Raw genomic sequence first — 19,467 nt, forward strand, 5'->3', positions numbered from 1 at the left:
CCCTCCTTGCTGCTATCTACTAGACCAGCTGCCGGGAGTGACCCCCTTTTTTTTTCTTCATGATCTCTCTTAGCCAGGAGGCCTAGGCAGGGTTCTGTGCCTCAGGCTGGAGTGAGAACTCCCAGGGAAGGCCTGCTAGCTAGGAAAAACCTTCACGCCTGATTCTTCAGTGACCTCCAGAACCCCCTCAGAGATGTTTTCTGGACAACTCTAGATGCTGCCGCAAACAGCAGACCCATCTCTGAATCTCCTGCCCTAAGTAAATTCTGAGGAGTCACTCACCACACGTATGTCTGTAAGCCATCTGTTTGAAAGAGATAAGGAAACAGAGTGTGTTTTAGAAGAAAAAGCCAGGGCCCTGGCTCTTCCCAGACGATCTACTCTGGAACAACTAACCAGAGATGAGTTAGAATTGTTTGGGTCTTCTATCTGGCCCTCCTGCACTTCTTTGCCTGGACTTCTCAGTGTGTGCCCAGGGGCACACTCAGGGGCAGCTGGTGTGTGAGGTGTCTGCAGAAGGTCACAGAACAAGCCACACAAGCACTGGTCCCTGTGGATAGGGAAGCTGGGCTGGGGTGCTTCTGCTGTGTACTTTTAAAAATAATTTATTTTTATTTCATGTGCATTTGGTGTTCTTCCTGCGTGTATGTCTGTGTGAGAGTATTGGGTCCCCTGGAACTGGAGTTACAGACAGTTGTGAACCATCATGTGGGTGCTGGGAATTGAACCCCGGTCCTCTGGAAGAATAGTCAATGCTCTTAACTGCTGAGCCACCTCTCCAGCCTTCTTTTAAAGCCTTTAACTGTTACCTGCTTGAAGAATATTATGAAGAAAGAAAGAAAGAAAGAAAGAAAGAAAGAAAGAAAGAAAGAAGTTTTGCTGCCTCCAAACCCCAAATAAGATGTTTATCATAAGAATTGAAGTAGCTAATTTTTCATTACTTGATTTAAACCTGGAAAAACAAATCTAAAAATGATGATTAAAAAGTGGCTATAGCCAGCACCAGCATTACTGAAGCCAGTGTAGTAGTTCTCATACCTGCAGTCAGTAACCATTGGAAATGCAATTAGAACCCTGACTTACAGAATTTAACAATGAAAGATGAAATATTCAGAAATAAACCCAAGAGCTGTGAGGAAAACTGTTGAGGGACAGAAAGAAGACGTGGACAGACAAGCTCGGGTAGGCTGCCTCAACATCATTAAAACACCAACCTTCCCAGGCTGGTGTGAATCCATGTAAAGCTAGTAAAACATGAAAACAATTTTCCTTTGAAACCAGGTAATGTGATTTTAAGTTTCAAAAGGAAACGTCTAAAGCAGTAATGACATATGATAAGGGTTCCTAGATATTAAAACATGATAATTCTTATAACTTAGAAATGTATGCATTAAATGTTATAAATGTTCGCCACGAAGACCTCGCAGCGGGCTAAGTTGTGGTCTTGCTCCGCTTTGCGGGGTTTCCTCTACGTTTGAAACCCTCTAGCAAAGACGATCTCCCACGAGAACATCACAATATCAATCTCTGGCAGTTTCCATGGCTGGGAGGCGATTTTAGAGGAACCTGGGATAAGACAGACACTATTGTGGCTTGCTTTATTTGGGAAAGGAAAGTGGAAGGAAGATGTGATGAGGAAGGAGGGGTGACCCAAAATGTCCATCCTGTTTCCTGTAACAATCACACCTTTTCACTCTCCAGTCCTCTGCAGAAAACCAGCTCCCTGCAAGCTAGTGTGTCACAAAGAGGGATTTCTTTTTATTTTATTTTATTTTATTAATTTATTCATATTACATCTCAATTGTTATCCCATCCCTTGTATCCTCCCATTCCTCCCTTCCTCCCATTTTCCCCTTACTCCCCTCCCCTATGACTGTGACTGAGGGGGACTTCCTCCTCTTGTATATGCTCATAGGGTATCAAGTCTCTTCTTGGTAGCCTGCTATCCTTCCTCTGAGTGCCACCAGGCCTCCCCATCCAGGGGACGTGGTCAAATATGGGGCACCAGAGTTGGTGTGAAAGTCAGACCCCACTCTCCACTCAACTGTGAAGAACGTCCTGTCCATTGGCTAGATCTGGGTAGGGGTTCGAAGTTTACTGCATGTATTGTCCTTGGCTGGTGCCATAGTTTGAGCAGGACCCCTGGGCCCAGATCTACCCATCATAATGTTCTTCTTATAGGTTTCTAGGACCCTCTGGATCCTTCTATTTCCCCATTCTCCCATGCTTCTCTCACCTAGAGTCCCAATAGGATGTCCTCCCCTCTGTCCCAGTTTCCTGGTGAGTGAATACTTTCATGGGACATGCCCCTTGGGCTAGTGTCCAGATATAAGTGAGTATACACCATTTGGCTCCTTCTGCTTCTGGGTTAACTCACTCATTATGATCATTTCTAGTTCAATCCATTTGTCCACAAATTTCGGGAATTCCTTGTTTTTAATAGCTGAGTAGTATTCCATAGTGTAAATGTACCACCGTTTTTTTTTTTAATCCATTCTTCTACTGAGGGACATTTAGGCTGTTTCCAGGTTCTGGCTATTATGAATAAGGCTACTATGAACATGGTTGAGGAAATTTTCTTGTTGTGTGCTGGAGCATCTTCCGGGTATATTCCAAGGAGTGGAATAGCTGGGTCTTGAGGAAGCCTTATTCCCAGTTTTCTGAGATAGTGCCAGATAGATTTCCAAAGTGGCTGTACTAGTTTGCATTCCCACTAGCAATGAAGGAGTGTTCCTCTCTTTCCACATCCTCGCCAGCATGTGGTGTCACTTGAGTTTTTTATCTTAGCCATTCTGATAGGTGTAAGGTGGAATCTCAGTGTCGTTTTGATTTGCATTTCCCTGATGACTAAGGAGGTTGAGCATTTCTTTAAGTGTTTCTCTGCCTTTTGATATTCCTCGTTGGGAATTCTCTGTTTAGTTCTGAGCCCCATTTCTCAATTGGGTTATTTGGTTTGGTGGTGTTTTGTTTCCTGAATTCTTAATTCAACTATGGTAAAAAAAAAAAAAAAAAAAGTATTTGACCAAGCTTGTGCACCAGAAACTCGCTTCTGATAAATGAGAGCGATGTTTCTCTGTCACCAGCAGGGGGAGACAGATACTTCTAGGTACCTACACAGGCTTGGCAATCCCATCCTCCTTTGAGGGAGAATAGGCTTCCTGGTACTGATGCTGAAAAGCTGGGAGGATTAATAGGCCTTGGCTAGCTGGGTGCTGTGGGAGGAGATGTAGGGAGCAGGTGAAAGTCTAGGCTGGTGTTGGGGATTTGAGGTTTATTCTTAGACCAGTGGGAGGCTATCAAACCTTTATTCGAAACAAGTATCACTGAATGGGATTTACATTTTAAAATGCCATAGGCTGTCTAAAATAAAGAAAATGGTTTAGAGGGCTAGGAGGGGAAAGGAGCTGGCCAATAAGAGACATCTGGGACCGGTGCAATGACTTTGTTAGGGAGATTGAAGGGAGATGTGTGTACAGATTTGAAAAGAAAGGTAATTGACAAGTTGTGTTAATGGGGGTAGAAAGGGCCAGGAATTCTCTCAGCATGACTCCCCGGCTCCAGCAAGCTATGCGGGTACTTGCTCTACAAAATGCTTTCACAGCTGGGCTTGGTGGTGAAGACCTTTAATCCCAGCCCTTGGGAGGCCAAAGGCAGGTGGATCTCTGTGAGTTCAAGGCCAGATTGGTCTACAAAGTGAGTCTAGGACAGCCAAGGCTGTTACACAGAGAGACCCTGTCTCAAAAAAAAAAAAAAAAAAAAAAAAAACCTTTAGAGGGAAAAAGCGAAGCATTTTTGTATACATCATCTCCTATCTCCTATGGTCTCAACCTGAGCCCTGTGAGCCAAGTAAGGGGCCAGTATCTCAATTTTGCTGGTATAGGGAGTACGCACTTAGGAATGAATGAATTCATGAAGCAATTAATATGCTGCCACATTCCAGAATTTAATAAGGCTAATAATAGAACATGACATTACAGAAGAGCATCCGGGGTGATGCCAACAGCGAAGGAGTAGGAGTGGCTGCTGCGAGTCAGGGGAAGGAAGAACCTCAAGGAGACCGGTGTCGAGATTTTACAGATGCTTTATTAGCCACACTCAGACGTCCCAGTGTCTCCCCCAGTCTGCCGAGTGCAGCTATAGCCTGGTCGATGGCTTCACAGGTAAGGCTCGAGATCTGTCCTGGTGTGCTGAGTGGTCTACCATGGGCTCCCTTCTCTAGGTCTGGGCTCTGGCCTGGTCTGGTCTCTGATAGGTCTTTGGACTTGGGGACGTGTGTTCAACTTGATCAACACAGTGGTGTGCTCTCAGTCGGTAAACATCACAGCCAGCCTGAAGTGGTCTTGTACTCAGCTTATATACCCTGTCTATGTTTGGAGGAGTTGTATTCATTTTAGCCAGTGAGATACTGGCTTATGTGGCTCATTTTACATTATGCTTATTGTTATGTTCAAGTGGACACCTTATTTCATTTCTTATCATAGCTAGCACACTGTTTCACTTATCATGACATATATATATATATTTTTTTTCCTATACTTTGTTTTACATGTTCTTTACAGTGGCCCCAAAATAGCCATTGATGAGACTAAATGAAGCCCAGCATAATCTACTGTCCACAGGCTGTCCACAGGCTGTCCACAGGCTGTCCACAGGCTGTCCTCAGGCTGTCCACAGTCTGTCCACAGGCTGTCCTCAGGCTGTCCACAGGCTGTCCACAGGCTGTCCTCAGGCTGTCCACAGGCTGTCCACAGGCTGTCCACAGGCTGTCCACAGGCTGTCCTCAGGCTGTCCACAGGCTGTCCTCAGGCTGTCCTCAGGCTGTCCTCAGGCTGTCACACAGGCTGTCCACAGGCTGTCCTCAGGCTGTCCTCAGGCTGTCCACAGGCTGTCCTCAGGCTGTCCTCAGGCTGTCCACAGGTTGTCCACAGGCTGTCCTCAGGCTGTCCTCAGGCTGTCCTCAGGCTGTCCTCAGGCTGTCCACAGGCTGTCCTCAGGCTGTCCACAGGCTGTCCTCAGGCTGTCCACAGGCTGGGTGTTCAGACTTCCCTGGCAGCTCACAGCTTATGGTAAAACCTAGATTCAGATTATAAAACATGTTAACTTGCACCAGTCCATCATGGGGAAGGCTCTCTATTCAGTGAGGTCTCAGGGGTAGGCACAGAGGTGCTACATATTGCACATGAGTGCTCACCTGCTGGTCAGGGGGAAGATGGTGATGACGAAATGGGAAATGGGTTTATAAGGCCAAAGATCAGAGAACAGCAGAGCCTAGGCAACAAGTTCTAGCTGTTGCCACTGCTTGCACTTTCCACACAGCCAGTCGCAGACTCCGTCCGTTGCTACTCAGGAGGTGTGGGAGAACAAGGGCGTCAGTTACTTCCTTGAACTTTAGATTGGCTTATGGCAACAGTACAGGCATCTTTAGGACAATGCAGATCTTTAAGAACACTGGGCAGGATGGCACACTGGGCATCTGGAGTCAAATTTTGCTGGGTGTATTAACGAAGTCACCTAGCCTCTCTGAACCAGGCGACTGATTGCAAGCAATAGAAATCGTTTTCTGTTGACTTAGCCCAAAAAGACAGAGAATGAGGGATATCCTTCACTGTGGAGTAAGAGGAGACTCGGGCTCAGAACCAGGACAAAGTTCAGGGTAGCTGTGTGGGTCCTGGCAGCAGTGAGCAGTGATGTTGTTGAGGATCGTGGGCTGTGGGTGAGGCTCCTTTCTGTGCTGGCTTACTTGCTCTGCATCAAAGTCCTCAGAGAAGAGTCTGATTTGTCCGGCACAAGTCACATGAGTATCTCAGTTAAGGGGGCGGGGCCACCAAAACAGCTGTGAGCGACAGGCTCCCGCAAGAGAAATCCCTCTCAACCCACGTCACAGCCGAAGCTGCACTGGCTGTGTGAAGAATAAAGTTGTATCGAGTCCCTTAGGGATGAGAAGATTGAGGAGCTGGGGACGGGTGGGGAGGACCTGAGCTGCTTTCTTCACTGCAGGTCTAGAACATTTGACACACAGAGACTCAATAAATGTTACATGAACCAGTGACAAGACAGCCTTGTGGTTAGGGAAGTCCTCGACTCAAATGAAGGGCACTGGTGTGGACTGCAAGCTGCTACGGCTGGCCAGAGTGGAGAGCTCATCCTTAGAGCCTGTTGATTGAGAGGGCACAGCTCCGACCCATCAGGCAGAGACTGCGCCCCGGGATGGAGAAGACACAAGCTACAGTGTTGGCCCCAGTCCCTTATACAGCTGCCTGAGTATCTTCATCGCCTACTATTGGCCTCATGTTTTTCTCCTACTCACTCCCTCCAACTCTGACCTCTAACCATTCAAGTGGTTTGCAGGTCCCTGACTGCTTTGCTCAGCCTCACGGCTTTCCAGTCCTGTTATCTGTTTTTGACCATCTCCCAGTATTTCAGTTCCTAATACAGGTCGAAGTGTCCCTTAGCCCACAGGTTGATCTGAACTGGCTCACCCTCTGTGTGTTCCGACAACACTCTGGTTACCTCAGTAATGATTCACACCACTCTTGGTTAAAAATCTCCTTAGAGCCGGGCATGGCGGCGCAAGCCATTAATCCCAGTCCTCGGGAGGCAGAGGGAGGTAGATCTCTTGTGAGTTCAAGGCCAGCCTGGTCGACAAATCGAGTTCCAGGACAGCCAGGCATGTCTCAAAAACAAAACAAGTCTCTTTGGTAGGTTGTGGTGCCTGCGCCACCACAGTACCAAGTCAAGGGCGAGGGACTGCGGATTTAACACACACACACACACACACACACACACACACACACACACACACACACACTAACACAGCGGGTCCTTCATGTTAAGAGAGCAGCAGCAGCAGCAGCAGTTTTTATTCAGTGTTCAAAGAGCCTTCGTGTAGGCAGCAAAACAGGAATTCCACTCACAGGTGAAATCCCTCAAGAGGTGATTGTGCACAGGAGGAAAAGTCTCAAGGAGGGGAGGGGTGCATTTTCAGAGCAGTAAACATGACTAGCTAACCAACATAAACACAGACACAAAAGCTGCTAGAAACAGGACATGAAACAGCAAGACAGGCAGGCAGCCCAGTTGGGCCTGGTTCCTACAGTAGGTGAGAGGGCTTAGTGGGTAAGGGCACTTGTTCTAGTCCCTGAACTCATGTGATAAAAGTAGAAAACCAACTCCCTCAAGTTGTCCTCTACCACATGCATGCTATGACATTCACACACACGCATGCTTGCACACGCACACAATAAATACATGTAAAAAATTATAATAAAGTGTTTTTAAAAAACTCCCATATAGTTTACATTCTTCAAGTGTGTACGCTTGAGCTCCTAGTGTGTGGGCTCTGATCCTTCACAGGGTCTCAGTGCCAGCCTGCCTCAGGGCCTTGTGCCTAGAAGAAACTCAGTAATTATGTGAGTGAGCTGATGAGTGAGTGCAGTGCTAACAACAGGCCTCATGAGCAAATTCGAGGATGTGGCAGCTGAGAACTCCCAAGTACTTCAGAGGTCACCGACTCTGTCAGATGAGCCTCTCCGTGGTGTTTTCCTTAAATGACTTCTTATTGTTGTCATGTGATAATTATAGGATACAATAATTGTAGGTTACTGCCAGCTGTGCCACCAGCGCCTGGTTCTCAGATGACTCTTCCACAGGCCAGTCAGCTTACACAGTCATTCCCACCACACCCCTTTCTCCCTCTGAGATTAATGACATTGACCCTTTTGTTTATGTGCAATGGAGGTCATTAACGTCTTTATTTAATGTCTGAACATTTACTAGGACATCTGTCTTAGTCACAGTAGCCAGTGCCTGAAGGGCAGGAGCATCATGCCTTGCTTCGGCTGTGTCCTGGGAAAGCAGGTGCAAAGTTGCTTTGTGTGCAGTAGCATCCAGAGAGGCCAGGGTTCGAGTGACCCTAAACATAAGCTGTGACTTTCATTCCCCACCAAATATGTACCTCATTGCCTTGTTCAGTTGGCTTCGCCTGACTGCCAGGCAACAGCAGGCCTCTAAGAGCACAAATGCTTTGGATGGAGACTCTAGGTCTGTGAGGACTGAAGAATGGCTTCAATGTCTTATGGGAAGTATACTTAAGGGAAGGCCAGGGCAAGAGATCTGGATTCCGCAGCTCCCCCCCCCCCCCCTTTTTACTGAGACAGAACTTGTGTATAAAGACAGCTTGGGGACTTTTGCTCTCCGACCTGGATTGCAACGCACACCTGTCAAGATGCTTAGTGTCTGTTGTCCACGTTCCCACTAGAACGTAGGCTCCAGACTTTTGCTTTCTTCACTGTCTTGTCTCTAATACTCAGGGCGGTACTGTGGTACGCTGGACACTCAATAGTTACTTCTTGGATGAGTGAATGGGCTCAGACATTGAAACAACAGGAAACGTCTAGCAACTGAAGGGCAGCTGGGAGAGAAAGTGGTGCTTGCTGGGGGTGAAGGAGCCAGGGAAGGAGTTGAAATTTGCTGATGCAGTTAAGTCATCACAAAAGCAAAGCGACAGTGAGCTACCAAGCCTGCCTTCCCTTGGCCTCTGTGCCAAATCACACTTCTGTACGGATATCGTAGAATCCCTGGGTCCCAAAGAGTCCTGGAAAGTGGTGGAAACAGCTCGGGATACTAGCCATCTCTGGCATCTCCCTCGCAGCCGATGTCACAGTCTGTGAAGCCTTATTTTAAAACCTATACCACCAGCATATCTCAGGGCTTGTTTTTGTTTTTGTTTTTGTTTTTGTTTTTAGTTTTTCTTTAAAAATATTTTAGCTTTATTTATTTTTACTTTCTGTGTATGAATTTTTTTCTGTATGCATGTATGTCTACCATGTGTGTGCTGGTTGGATCCCTTGGAACTGGGGTTACAGATGGTTGTGAGCCACGACGCAGGGTTCTAGAAATCGAACCCAAGTCTTTTGCAAAAGCATGCTCTCAACTGCTGCGCCGTCTCTCTCTCCCCCCAAGCTTATAAGCCAATGTCTACATAAACATTCTTGTAACCCTTGATGTCTTTAAACTTATTGCTTCTCAGATTAGCTTGGATCTGCCTTTGGCCACTCCTGAAAGGGACAGTCTTCAGAGTGACGCTGGCTTTGTGATGAGGCTTGAGGACGCCAATGCTGCAACAGAGAAAGGAGAATGTCAGAAAACCCTTCTCCTTCTCACTTCCTGGACCTCTGTTCTCCAGCATCATGTGTCCGGCCTAGGGGCCTGTTGACGCAGGAAACAAAGAAAGGGAAGATTGAGTGCTCCTGGCACTTACAGGACTCGCAGCTGCTTCTTAAAGAGGCCACTTCCTTCCAAGGTCAGCACACAGTCCTCAACTGGCTCCGAGAGTGGGTTTGAAAAGACGACCTGGACGGTGAGTGGCTGATTCACAAAGGCAGCTCCTAGAACCTACGCAGACACCCAGAGCAGGTGAAGAAGCAAGAGATTAATTGTCATCCCCCAGTCCGCTGAATGCTAATGCGTTGTAGTACTGCTTTGTAGGTATCAGAATATACCACCCCAAATATGCCGCTTGGCCTATGGATTATTTTGAGTTGAAGCAATAAGAAGGAACAGACACAAGAAATGCTCTCTGGTCTCCATCCGTGTACCTAAAGGCATACATCTACAAAGACGCCTCCTCCCCCTTCCTTCTACCAAGAAGGTCAAAGTTCATCGCCGAGGCATTGGTCCCTGTGCTGGTTGTGCTTTTGGCAACTTGATAAAAGCTGGACTTATCTAGGAAGAGGGGGAGCATCAAGTGAGGTGTTGCCTTCACATGGTGGCCTGTGGGCAAGTCTACAGTGGCATTTTCCTGATTGCTGTGGAAAGGCTTACTTCACTGTGAGAGGTACCACTCTTAGGCAGGGTGAAAGAAAGCAAAATGAGCAAGCCATGGGGGAGCAGACCAGTAAGCAGGATTCCTTCTTGTTCCCGATTCCTTGTGAGTTCCTCCCCTGAGTTCCCTGGATGATCTATATGCCTTTTTCTCCCTGGGTTCCGTTTTGGTCAGTGTTTTATTACAGCAACAGAGATGAGTCCCTCATCAGCCTGGAGAGGGTGCTGAGGAGCCTACATGACAGTGTTCCACCTAGCCCTTACCAACCATGGGGTTCCCATGTCTTTGCCTTCTCATAAATTGCTGCCCCCCAGAAATGTAAGGCCTTTCCCATTTCTTCTGACTTCCCTCAACATATATTTGCTATTTTGCTAGCCTTCTGTTTAAGCCTACTTGAGACTTTGGGGCGCTTGCTGTCAAGGGGGGGGCCTCATCACCTCACTTGATGGAGTTCCAGGTGATGAGTTAGACTTTGGAGACAGCACTGCAAAGAGTGAACCCTGAATCCTTTCTACTTAGAAAGGCCACAGAGGCCCTGTCATCCACTCTCATCTTCTGATACCTCAAGAAGCAGAGGCCCAGGGGGTTTGCCCAAGGACACATGCCCTGACCTGGAAGTGGACGCTGCCTTCCACCTCCCTTTCAGCCACTGTCATCTGACTCTTTGCTCATGTTTGCCTCTGGAAGGCCAACACAGAAGCAGCACAATAAAGGGTCTGAAAGTCCATGCCTCGAGCTCAAGGACCCCCACAAAAGGACTCTAACAGTATCGGGAGATGACGACCCCACAATAAGCCGCCCCCTCCTGGGGGAACCAGAAGAATCAAAGAAGCCACGCCCCTTTGAGCACAGGCCTGCCTCCTATCCAGAGCTCAGGGCCCCAGGAGCAGTTTCTTTTTAAGAGACCATTCTTTGCCTACGTTGATCATGATGCCAGGGTACGTCAAGGTGATGATCTTGTTCACTAGGATTTTCTCCGGACTGTTCTTCTCTTCACCCAGGGCACTGATGCGAATTAGCTTGTCTGTGGACAGATAGCGGCTGTACTGGGAGTAGAGGATTTTGCAAGGGTAGGTCTTTTCTGAGGAGAGAAGGAGGAAGAAGTGAGAATGGCTGAGGAAGCCACTGGGCTTGCCTTGGATCTGATGGCTCTTCTGTGAAGAGGAGGGAGCTGAGGTACACCAAGATTTGCTGAGGTAGAGACTAGCCTTTCAGCAGGGAAAACTGCAGTAAAAAAAAGCAACACAGAGCCGGGCGTAGTGGCGCACGCCCAGCACTCAGGAAGCAGAGGCAGGTAGATTGCTGTGAGTTCAAGGCCAGCCTGGTCTACAAAGCGAGTCCAGGATAGCCAAGGCTAACATAGAGAAACTCTTGTCTCCAAAAACCAAAAACCAAAACAAACAAACAAAAAACACCAAAAAAAACAAAAAACAAAAAAAAACCCCAACAAAACAAAACCAAAGTGAGTCTAGGATAGCCAAGGCTACACAGAGAAACCTTGTCTCAGAAAAAAAAAAAAAAAAAAAAGCAACACAGGAGTTACTCTGAGGTCCTAGCCAAAGTCTAGATGACTTCAAAGCCCAGGTTTTTACCAATAAGGCAGCTACTTTCCTCAGGGGTAGTAGAGGGGGTCAGCAGGAGGAAGGAGGGAGGGAGAGAGAAGTCGGGAAGGAAGAAGGAAGGGCTGCAGGACAGCCACACGTGTACCTTCTTTAGGGAGCAGCGTGATGAAAGCCACGTCCTGCCAGAATGGGGCCAGGGGGCTGCCATCATGCAGCAGAGACTGGGCGCTCAAGTTGAGTTTAAGATCCTTGAACTGCGGTGACATGTTGACAGCCAACAGGACAAAGTTTATGTCTTGGCCCATGTTGGGTGGGTCCAGCAGCTCAAACTTCAGAGAGACCTGGACGACATCACTGGGTCGAAGGGAAGGTGAATCCAGGCTCCTAGAACTGCCCTGCCTTGGTGGCGCAGAGCTGAAGGGATTTGAGCCTGCTTGTTGGGGCCCTTGAGACCTTCGAGCCTCTAGCTTCTGTAGAGCCTTTAGAAACACTTGTCTCTCTTGAGGGGAGCCTAGGAGGGGAGCGTACAGTATTAACATGGGCCAGGCTGATCCAGGAGGTTGGCTGTGGCTGGACACACTACCCTCAGCATCGCTACCAACAAAAATACAGGATGCAAAGTCAACTTAGCACAAATCATTTTCATCATTTTCAGGGGGTTGGGAAGGTGGCTCAGCAGTTAAGAGCATATGCTGCTTTTACAGAGGACCAAAGTTCAGTTCCCAGCACCACATCAGGGGGACCACAACCACCTGTAGCTCCAGCCCTATGGGATTAAACACATTCTTTTGCCTCCAAAGGTACACCAACATACATGAACATACACACACACACACATGCATATACATAAAAAAAATAAAATAAATCTTCCAAAAGCCAGTTGCATTGCTATACACTAATGGTGAATTATCAGAATAGAAATTAATAAAGCAATCTAATATTTATTTAGTCCCTCAAGAAAAAAAGAATACAGCCAGGTCTGTAATCCCAGCACTCAGGAAGCAGAGGCAGGTGGATCTCTGTGAGTTCAAGGCCAGCCTGGTCTACAAAGTGAGTCCAGAACAGCCAGGGCTACACAGAGAAACCCCGACTAGAAAAAACAAAAAACAAACAAAAAGAAAAGAAAAGAAACAATACTTAAGAATGAATTTAAGCTGGGTGTAGTGGCACACACACACCTTTAATGCCAACACTTGGGAGGCAGAGGCACGTGGATTTCTGTGAGTTTGAAGCCAGCCTGGTGTACAAATGGAGTCCAGGACAGCCAGGGCTACACAGAGAAACCCTGTCTTGAAAACCCAAAACTGAAAGAAGAAAGAAAGAAACAAAGAAAGAAAGAAAGAAAGAAAGAAAGAAAGAAAGAAAGAAAGCGAGCAACAACAAAAACCAGCCTAGTGGTGTGTCTCTCCAAGGGCCCTTCCAGGCCATACTCTCCTTCCTTCCCCCGCTGTGTGTGGCCCTGGAAGGCCACTATCTCACAGACTATCAGTCAGCTTCTGGCTTCAGCCACTCTTACCCGGCTACCTTGTCCTTTCTTGTTCCTTCCCTGGCCTCCAGCTTTGGAGTTGCACCCTGAGATTCCCAGGGTTGGTGAAGTTAGAGGCAAAGCCACTACGGCTGGGAGCCCTCCTGACTTCTGGAAAGCAGTTCCCCTCCCCTCTCCTCTCCCGGTTACAAAGAGCTTCTCCGGGAGAGCAACAGATGCATGCCTGTCCCATCAGGCCCTATGGTCTGGAAATGAGAGTCCCAAGAGTGTGTGACCTGTAAAGTGTCACCTGACCCACCTGTATGCATCACACCCCCTGGATGCACCAAGATTCCCTGTTGTTTGTTCCTGTACTATGTTCAAAAAGAGGAGATGGTTATTCATTTGGCAAAAATACAGTTAACATATTAATGTAAAAATAAATCCTGTTTTTTTTTTTTAACTTTTTGCTACAACTGTGAAATAGTAAAAATGAAAGAAGTGGCCAAAAAAAAAAAAAATGTCCATATAACTTGAAGTCATCTATATAGTCAATGGAATATGCAGTGGACATTTTGGTGTCATTAAAAACTCAGTTATGTTATATAAACATGGTTTTGTTTTAGTCCCGGGTGCGGGCTGTGGTGCTGATTCAGATTGTTCACGGCAGTAGACTATCGGCTTCATGTGGGCTCTGGGAGGGGTCCTTTGCCAGCTGCAGATCGTTAGCTCTGAGGACTCAGAGAGGGAGTAAATGCCAGAGCTGGGGGCAGGGTGGACCGCCAAGAAAGGACGCTGCTGCCCCGCCCCCTGCTGCTCCTGCTGCTGTTGATGCAGTCTGATGAGAAGTTGGAGACCTCCTAAAATGAAGATTGGTATGGCCCCAGAGAACCCAATGGCCCTAACCAGCAGGAGAACTACATGCCTACCTCCCGACTCTTTCTCTACTATCTGATGTTGGGTATTGGAAGGGGTTGGGGTGTAGCAAGAGAAAGAGGCATAAGGAACCCAATAAAATAGGCTTAAAACAACGTGTTACAGGAATACCTATCAAAATACTAAATGGATTTTTTTTTCCCACTGAGCTAGGAAAAAAGTTGACATGAATCATAAAGCACCTGGAATAGATAAAGTCACCTTGAAAAAAAAAATACCAAGTAGTATGTATTAGACTATTGGGCTTCAACATGCATTCAGGGGCTGCATCGACGGCTCAGCAGTTAAGACCCTGCTTCTGAGGCCGGGCATGGTGGCGCACGCCTTTAATCCGAGCACTCGGGAGGCAGAGGCAGGAGGATCGCTGTGAGTTCAAGGCCAGCCTGGTCTATAAAGTGACTCCAGGACAGCCAAGGCTACACAGAGAAACCCTATCTCAAAAAACAAAAACAAAAGCAAAATAAAACAAAACAAAAGACTCTGATTCTGACCCTCGTGAGCATCAAGTAGAAGTCAGTCTAGCAGGTAGCTGTTGCAGTAATTAGCCTTGCTGGCTCGGGTAAGAAGGCCCTGAAAGGACTGTCACTTTGGCATCACCCCCTGGCCCTGTCAGCCCCATGAGGGTGAACACTGGCTGGCCCTCCATTACTGTGAGTGCTGGCTGGTCATCAGGCCTGTCTCCTAAACATTCAATTGGATAGAACGAAATAAATGAGTTAAATAAAAGAAACCAACCAATAGAAGAGCGTCTACTACTAAGTTGGCTGCCTTCTGCAGATGGAGGCTGAATTTTGAGAGATGCTGGGAGATGCATGTTCCTTCTGTTGGCAGGATGTCTATAAATAATTCTCCAGTAAATACAAACGTGCCACAGGTGGGGTGGGGGTGGGGTGTCTCTGGCCTGTGGGACATGAGCTAATGGTGGATTGGGACCCGGGACACCCTAACTGGATCCTTACAAGTGACCGACTGAGGAGACAGTAGACCTGAGTCATATTGCCCTCTCACTCCCCAGGCCATGGTAGGCAGGGAATGGTCCCTTAGAATTTAGGCTCTCAGTAAGGCTGCTTGGCTGTACCTTCCTCATACTTGTAGCTCTCAGTGATGTCATCCCGCTCGTCACTCTGGATGCTCTTAGTGCTGATAAAATTGCCGACCGTAGCGGTGTCCTGGTGAAGTCTCTGCTCCTTCCCGCCAGAGATGAGCCAGGACATGCAGTCAGCATTCACCATGGAAAACGCAAAGCGCGTGTCGTAGTTTAGATCCACGTCCCCCTCTTTGATGGCTTTGACAGAAGCAGGGCCACAGCAGTAGAGACCTGAGGGGAAATGGACACAGGCACTTTGGTGAGTAGTATGTGGTGAGGTGCCAGACAGGGGCTGGGACAGGTCTGCGGGAGCCTCACTCACCATTGCTGGTTTCCTGGGGTGTAGCATCAAGCACCTGCCAACCTCCGTATCCAGGAGGGAGGTCCTTGCGTGCCATCCAGCACTCATTCCACACGTGGAAATTCCTGAGGAAGAAGCCAGGGGAGTCAGTGGTGAACACAGCTAAGGCAGAGGCCATCCTGCTTGTTTCCTTCCTAGACCAAGAAAGATATGAGCATCTGAACTGGCTACAGAAAGACAGGCTCGCTGGGTTTAAGCATCTACTGGGGAGGAGTGACGGGCCTTCCTCCCGTGAGCCTCTGTTCACCTTCAGAAAAGAGCATCCCTCTGCCTCTGTGTGAACAGAGTGAAGTCTTCCAATTTACTAAATGTAAAACTGGCTCCTCCAGTCTCTCTCAAAGGGGGCCTCATGGCCCCTTCCCCTACCTCGTGTGTGTGTGTGTGTGTGTGTGTGTGTGTGTGTGTGTGTGTGTGTGTGTGTGTGTGTGTCCCACAGGGGTAGTTCTAGTCTTCACCTTGCCTACGAGTGAGATGTTGGCCTTAGGCTATTAGAAGATGGGAGAGACAAAGAGGGACCTCTACCCCAGCCCAACAGCTTTGAAGGTGCTAGGATTCTAAAACCACAGCTGTTTTCTATTCTATTCTCAGCCCCAGGGGAGGAAGCAGGAGGATGGGGCTGGGGGGTGGGGGTGGGAATTCGAGTAGTCCTGTCCTACTTCCTGCTTGGCTGAGAGCAGTGGTCCAAGAAATAGAGTGGGAGGCTGTCTCTCACCAGACAGTGTCCTTCTTCATATTCTCCAAAATCCTGCCCGTGTTGTCATAATATTCATCTATGATCAGGTTCCCGTCTGTGTCATGGCCGGAGTCAAAGTTGGTGATCACCCGAGTGGGGATCCCCAGGCACCTCATCACTGCAGAGAGACGGAGAAACACCAGCGTGCTGTCGGCCCGGAAACCATCAGTGGGCTTCCTGGGTCTCGCGACAGCGTTCTCACAGGAAGTCTTTGGGCTGACGGAGATTCCAAATCTCTCTTCCTACCTTCTAAGCTCACGGGATGACTGTGGTTGTCCTATCTGCTGTTTATACCAGCATGTCTCTGTTGGCAAGACGCAGGGACTGACACAGCCTCACTCCTGTCCTGGCCTCAAGTGTCCCATCCTCAAACAAAAGGCTGGGATTCTGTTTCTTCTCGTCCTTAGGATCAATGCTGAGACCACCAGATTGTCGGGCAAGGGTTTCTGTGGCTTGGGGTTCCCTTTTATTCTTGGTAGCATTATGTCAGAAACCTCTCTAGGAAAGCATCTGGGATCAAGCTAGAACAGGAAGATGTCTATGTAACACAAGCTTAGAAAGGTGAGTGTGTGCCTGGTTTAAAAAAAAAATCTTGAAAAGAAGTAGAATGTTGACTTTATTCTCAATGGGTGTCTGTTTCCTTGGCTAGATAGCTTCTTCTTTTTTTTTTTTAAAGATTATTATGCATACAATGTTTGCCTGCATGTACACCTGCACACCAGAAGAGGGCGCCAGATCTCATTATAGATGGTTGTGAGCCACCATGTGGTTGCTGGAAATTGAAATAAGGACCCCTGGAAGAGCAGTTGGTGCTCTTAACCTCTGAGCCACCTCTCCAGCCCTACATAACGTCTTCTACTGTTTTCTCCTGCAGCTCTATTCTGTGCTCTTTCAAGTGAGTGAACCCTCCTCATGCTAGCTCACCAGGATGCCTGCCTGTCTCCCGGTGCCCATCAGTGCTGATATGACAGTAAATAACCAAGACCAATAATAATTGCTGGCATTCATTGGCGAGGCTCCATGCTGCCTGTTTCACCTTCACAGTCCTCAAGGGAACCCTGGGTAGAATCTGTTATTATTTCTATCCTGATGACAGAGGCTAAGTCACACAGCTAGCAAGACACAGGGCTCTCACTCAAGCTGTGGTTCTGTTGCTAAGCCCACCCACCAGTAGCAAACTCACAGTTCAAGCAGTCAAGTGTTCTAACATCCTACACATTGTCCCATGTTGTTTTATATTTGCTGTATTTCTATAGTATGTGTCTAGTGATTCTTATGTTCAGCGACCTAGTGGGCTTCCAGCATTTTCCCTATAGTAAATAATGCTAACGGACATCTCTGCAGATCAAGCCCTTCTCATTCCCGGGATAGATTCCATGAGGCCAAATGACTGAGTTTTAAAAAAAAAAAAAGGTATTTGTAAAGTTTGAATATTTAGTTTTAAATTTTATTTTAATTTAGGCTTTCCTTTTCTTAGATTTTTTTTCAAGACAAGGTTTCTCTGTGTAGCCTTGGCTGTCCTGGACTCACTTGGTACACCAGGCTGGCCTCGAACTCACAGAAATCCACCTGCCTCTGCCTCCCTGAGTGCTGGGATTACAGGTGAGTGCCACTGTGCCAGGCAGTCTTCCTTTTTTTAGACAGGGTCTTATGCATTGCCCAGGCTAGCCTTGAGTTTACAGCAATGTGCCACTAAGCCCAATGCAAACTTCCTTATTATTTTTTGCAGTGCTGGGGACTGACCTCAGGGTCTTGTACATGCTAGGTGAATATTTCTTTTTTTCTTTTTTCTTTTCTTTCTTTCTTTCTTTCTTTCTTTTTTTTTTTTAGACAAGGTTTCTCTGTGTAGCCTTGGCTGTCCTAGACTCACTTTGTAGACCAGGCTGGCCTCGAACTCACAGCAATCTGCCTGCCTCTGCCTACCGAGTGCTGGGATTACAGGCATGCACCACTATGCCTGGAGCCTAGGTGATTATTTCACTGGATTGCAGTTCAGGCTGCTGTTTTTGTTTTAAATATTGAGACGGTGTCTTGTTAAGTTACTCAGGTTGATCTTGAACTCACTCTGTAGCCCAGGCAAGCCTTGAATTTGTGATCAGCCTGCTTCAGCCTCGGAAGCAGCTGAGATTACAGGTCTGAGCCAGCAGTCTTGGCGAGGCTCCTTCTTAGTAGTCTGATACCTGCCCCTCCAGGTCTGGGAAGAGGGAGTCCCCTGGATGTGGTCTGGTTTGGGAAGGAGAGAAGCCCAAAAGGAAATCTTGAGTTCTCCCTTGAACGGCAGATCTGGACATAGCCAAACAAAACAACCAAAAAAAACAAACAAACAAACAAAAAAAAACAAAAAACAAAAAAAAAAAACAAACCACTAAGGCAAGCAGTGGGCAGTCCTGATAAGTGAGTAGAAGGTGGAGTTACACAGGACACCAGCAGAGAAGAGGTGACAGAAGAAAAGCTGCCACTGAAGAAACACGAGATAGAAGTGTGGCAACAGTGGAGCCCTGTGTGGGCACACCTATGCTAAAAGTGTGGTCAGAAAGGTGGGTGCTAGTCAGAGCGGCAACCGAGCCTGCCAAGGCAGGGCAGCAGGCAGAGGCAGAAAGCAGCCTCCTCCCTTTTCCATTCAGATGAGGCCAGCCGTGGCCACTCAGTGTCAGTGCTGGTGTCAACTCTTGATAGCTGTGGCCTGATGGGCCCTTTCCTACCCCAACACATAGTTTGTAATGATTTGTTTATGAGTCTTCCTTCCAAGGGTGAAGATTATGTTACTCATCTTTACCATTGCATAGCCATCAACAACACAGGGCAAGCCTACCGTGCAAATACTTGCCGCATGCATGCATGGACGGACGGACGGACGGACGGACAGATGGACAGACAGACGGATGGATGGATGGATGGATGGATGGATGAAAGGGTGATGCCTACTCTAATGATTTCTGACTTTAGCACACACTGTCATGATGGCTATGTGCTATACCTGGGGCACCACACTGCCTGTCTGTAGAGCCCTGTGATAGATTGACACCGATATAATCTTGCCTGAACTGCTCACGGCCTATGAGAGGACTGAGAAGGGGGACAGAATGAAGCCTCAGAGGGTCAAGAATAGTTTCCCCTCCTCCTCTTCCTCTTCCTCCTCTTTCTTTCCCTGAGTAAGATGCTAAATGTTTCTAAAGGCTTATCACACATGCTGCTATCATCTTAGAAAGTGTTTCTCACTTTCGGTTTGGATATTTTGTTGCCTATAGATTTTACTTTAGGCTCTTTAGGGTGGCCTTGAGTTTACAGATACGTGTCACCAAATCCAATCTTTACTATTTGTGGCGCCGTCCTTGTCCTTACCTTCCTCCTCCTCTTCTCCCTCTTGTTGTAGTGCTGGGGCTTGGGCTCAGGGCTTCACACATGCTAGACAAGTGCTCTACCACTGAGCTTTAGCCCAGCTCCTTCTCTGTGGGATCTGTCTTTCCTCTCCTTGCCGTGTGACCTCACCTCCCTAAGCT

At 47.6% G+C, this 19,467-nt stretch overlaps 1 protein-coding gene across 1 annotated transcript in view; it reads right to left on the reverse strand.

The window, feature by feature from the left end:
• Positions 1-8,749: 8,749 nt before the first annotated feature.
• Positions 8,750-19,467, reverse strand: part of Tgm5 (transglutaminase 5) — a 36,932-nt gene continuing 26,214 nt past the window's right edge. The window contains exons 7-13 of the mRNA XM_051145034.1: positions 15,947-16,085; positions 15,196-15,299; positions 14,865-15,104; positions 11,531-11,896; positions 10,744-10,904; positions 9,260-9,393; positions 8,750-9,116 (exon numbers count right to left, since the gene is read on the reverse strand). Coding sequence (XP_051000991.1) covers positions 8,963-9,116; positions 9,260-9,393; positions 10,744-10,904; positions 11,531-11,896; positions 14,865-15,104; positions 15,196-15,299; positions 15,947-16,085 — 1,298 coding nt within the window. The 3' untranslated portion in view covers positions 8,750-8,962. The remainder of the gene's footprint in view (positions 9,117-9,259; positions 9,394-10,743; positions 10,905-11,530; positions 11,897-14,864; positions 15,105-15,195; positions 15,300-15,946; positions 16,086-19,467) is intronic.

The sequence above is a fragment of the Acomys russatus genome, chromosome 4, assembly GCF_903995435.1.
Source record: "Acomys russatus chromosome 4, mAcoRus1.1, whole genome shotgun sequence".
In the NCBI taxonomy this organism is placed as follows: domain Eukaryota; kingdom Metazoa; phylum Chordata; class Mammalia; order Rodentia; family Muridae; genus Acomys; species Acomys russatus.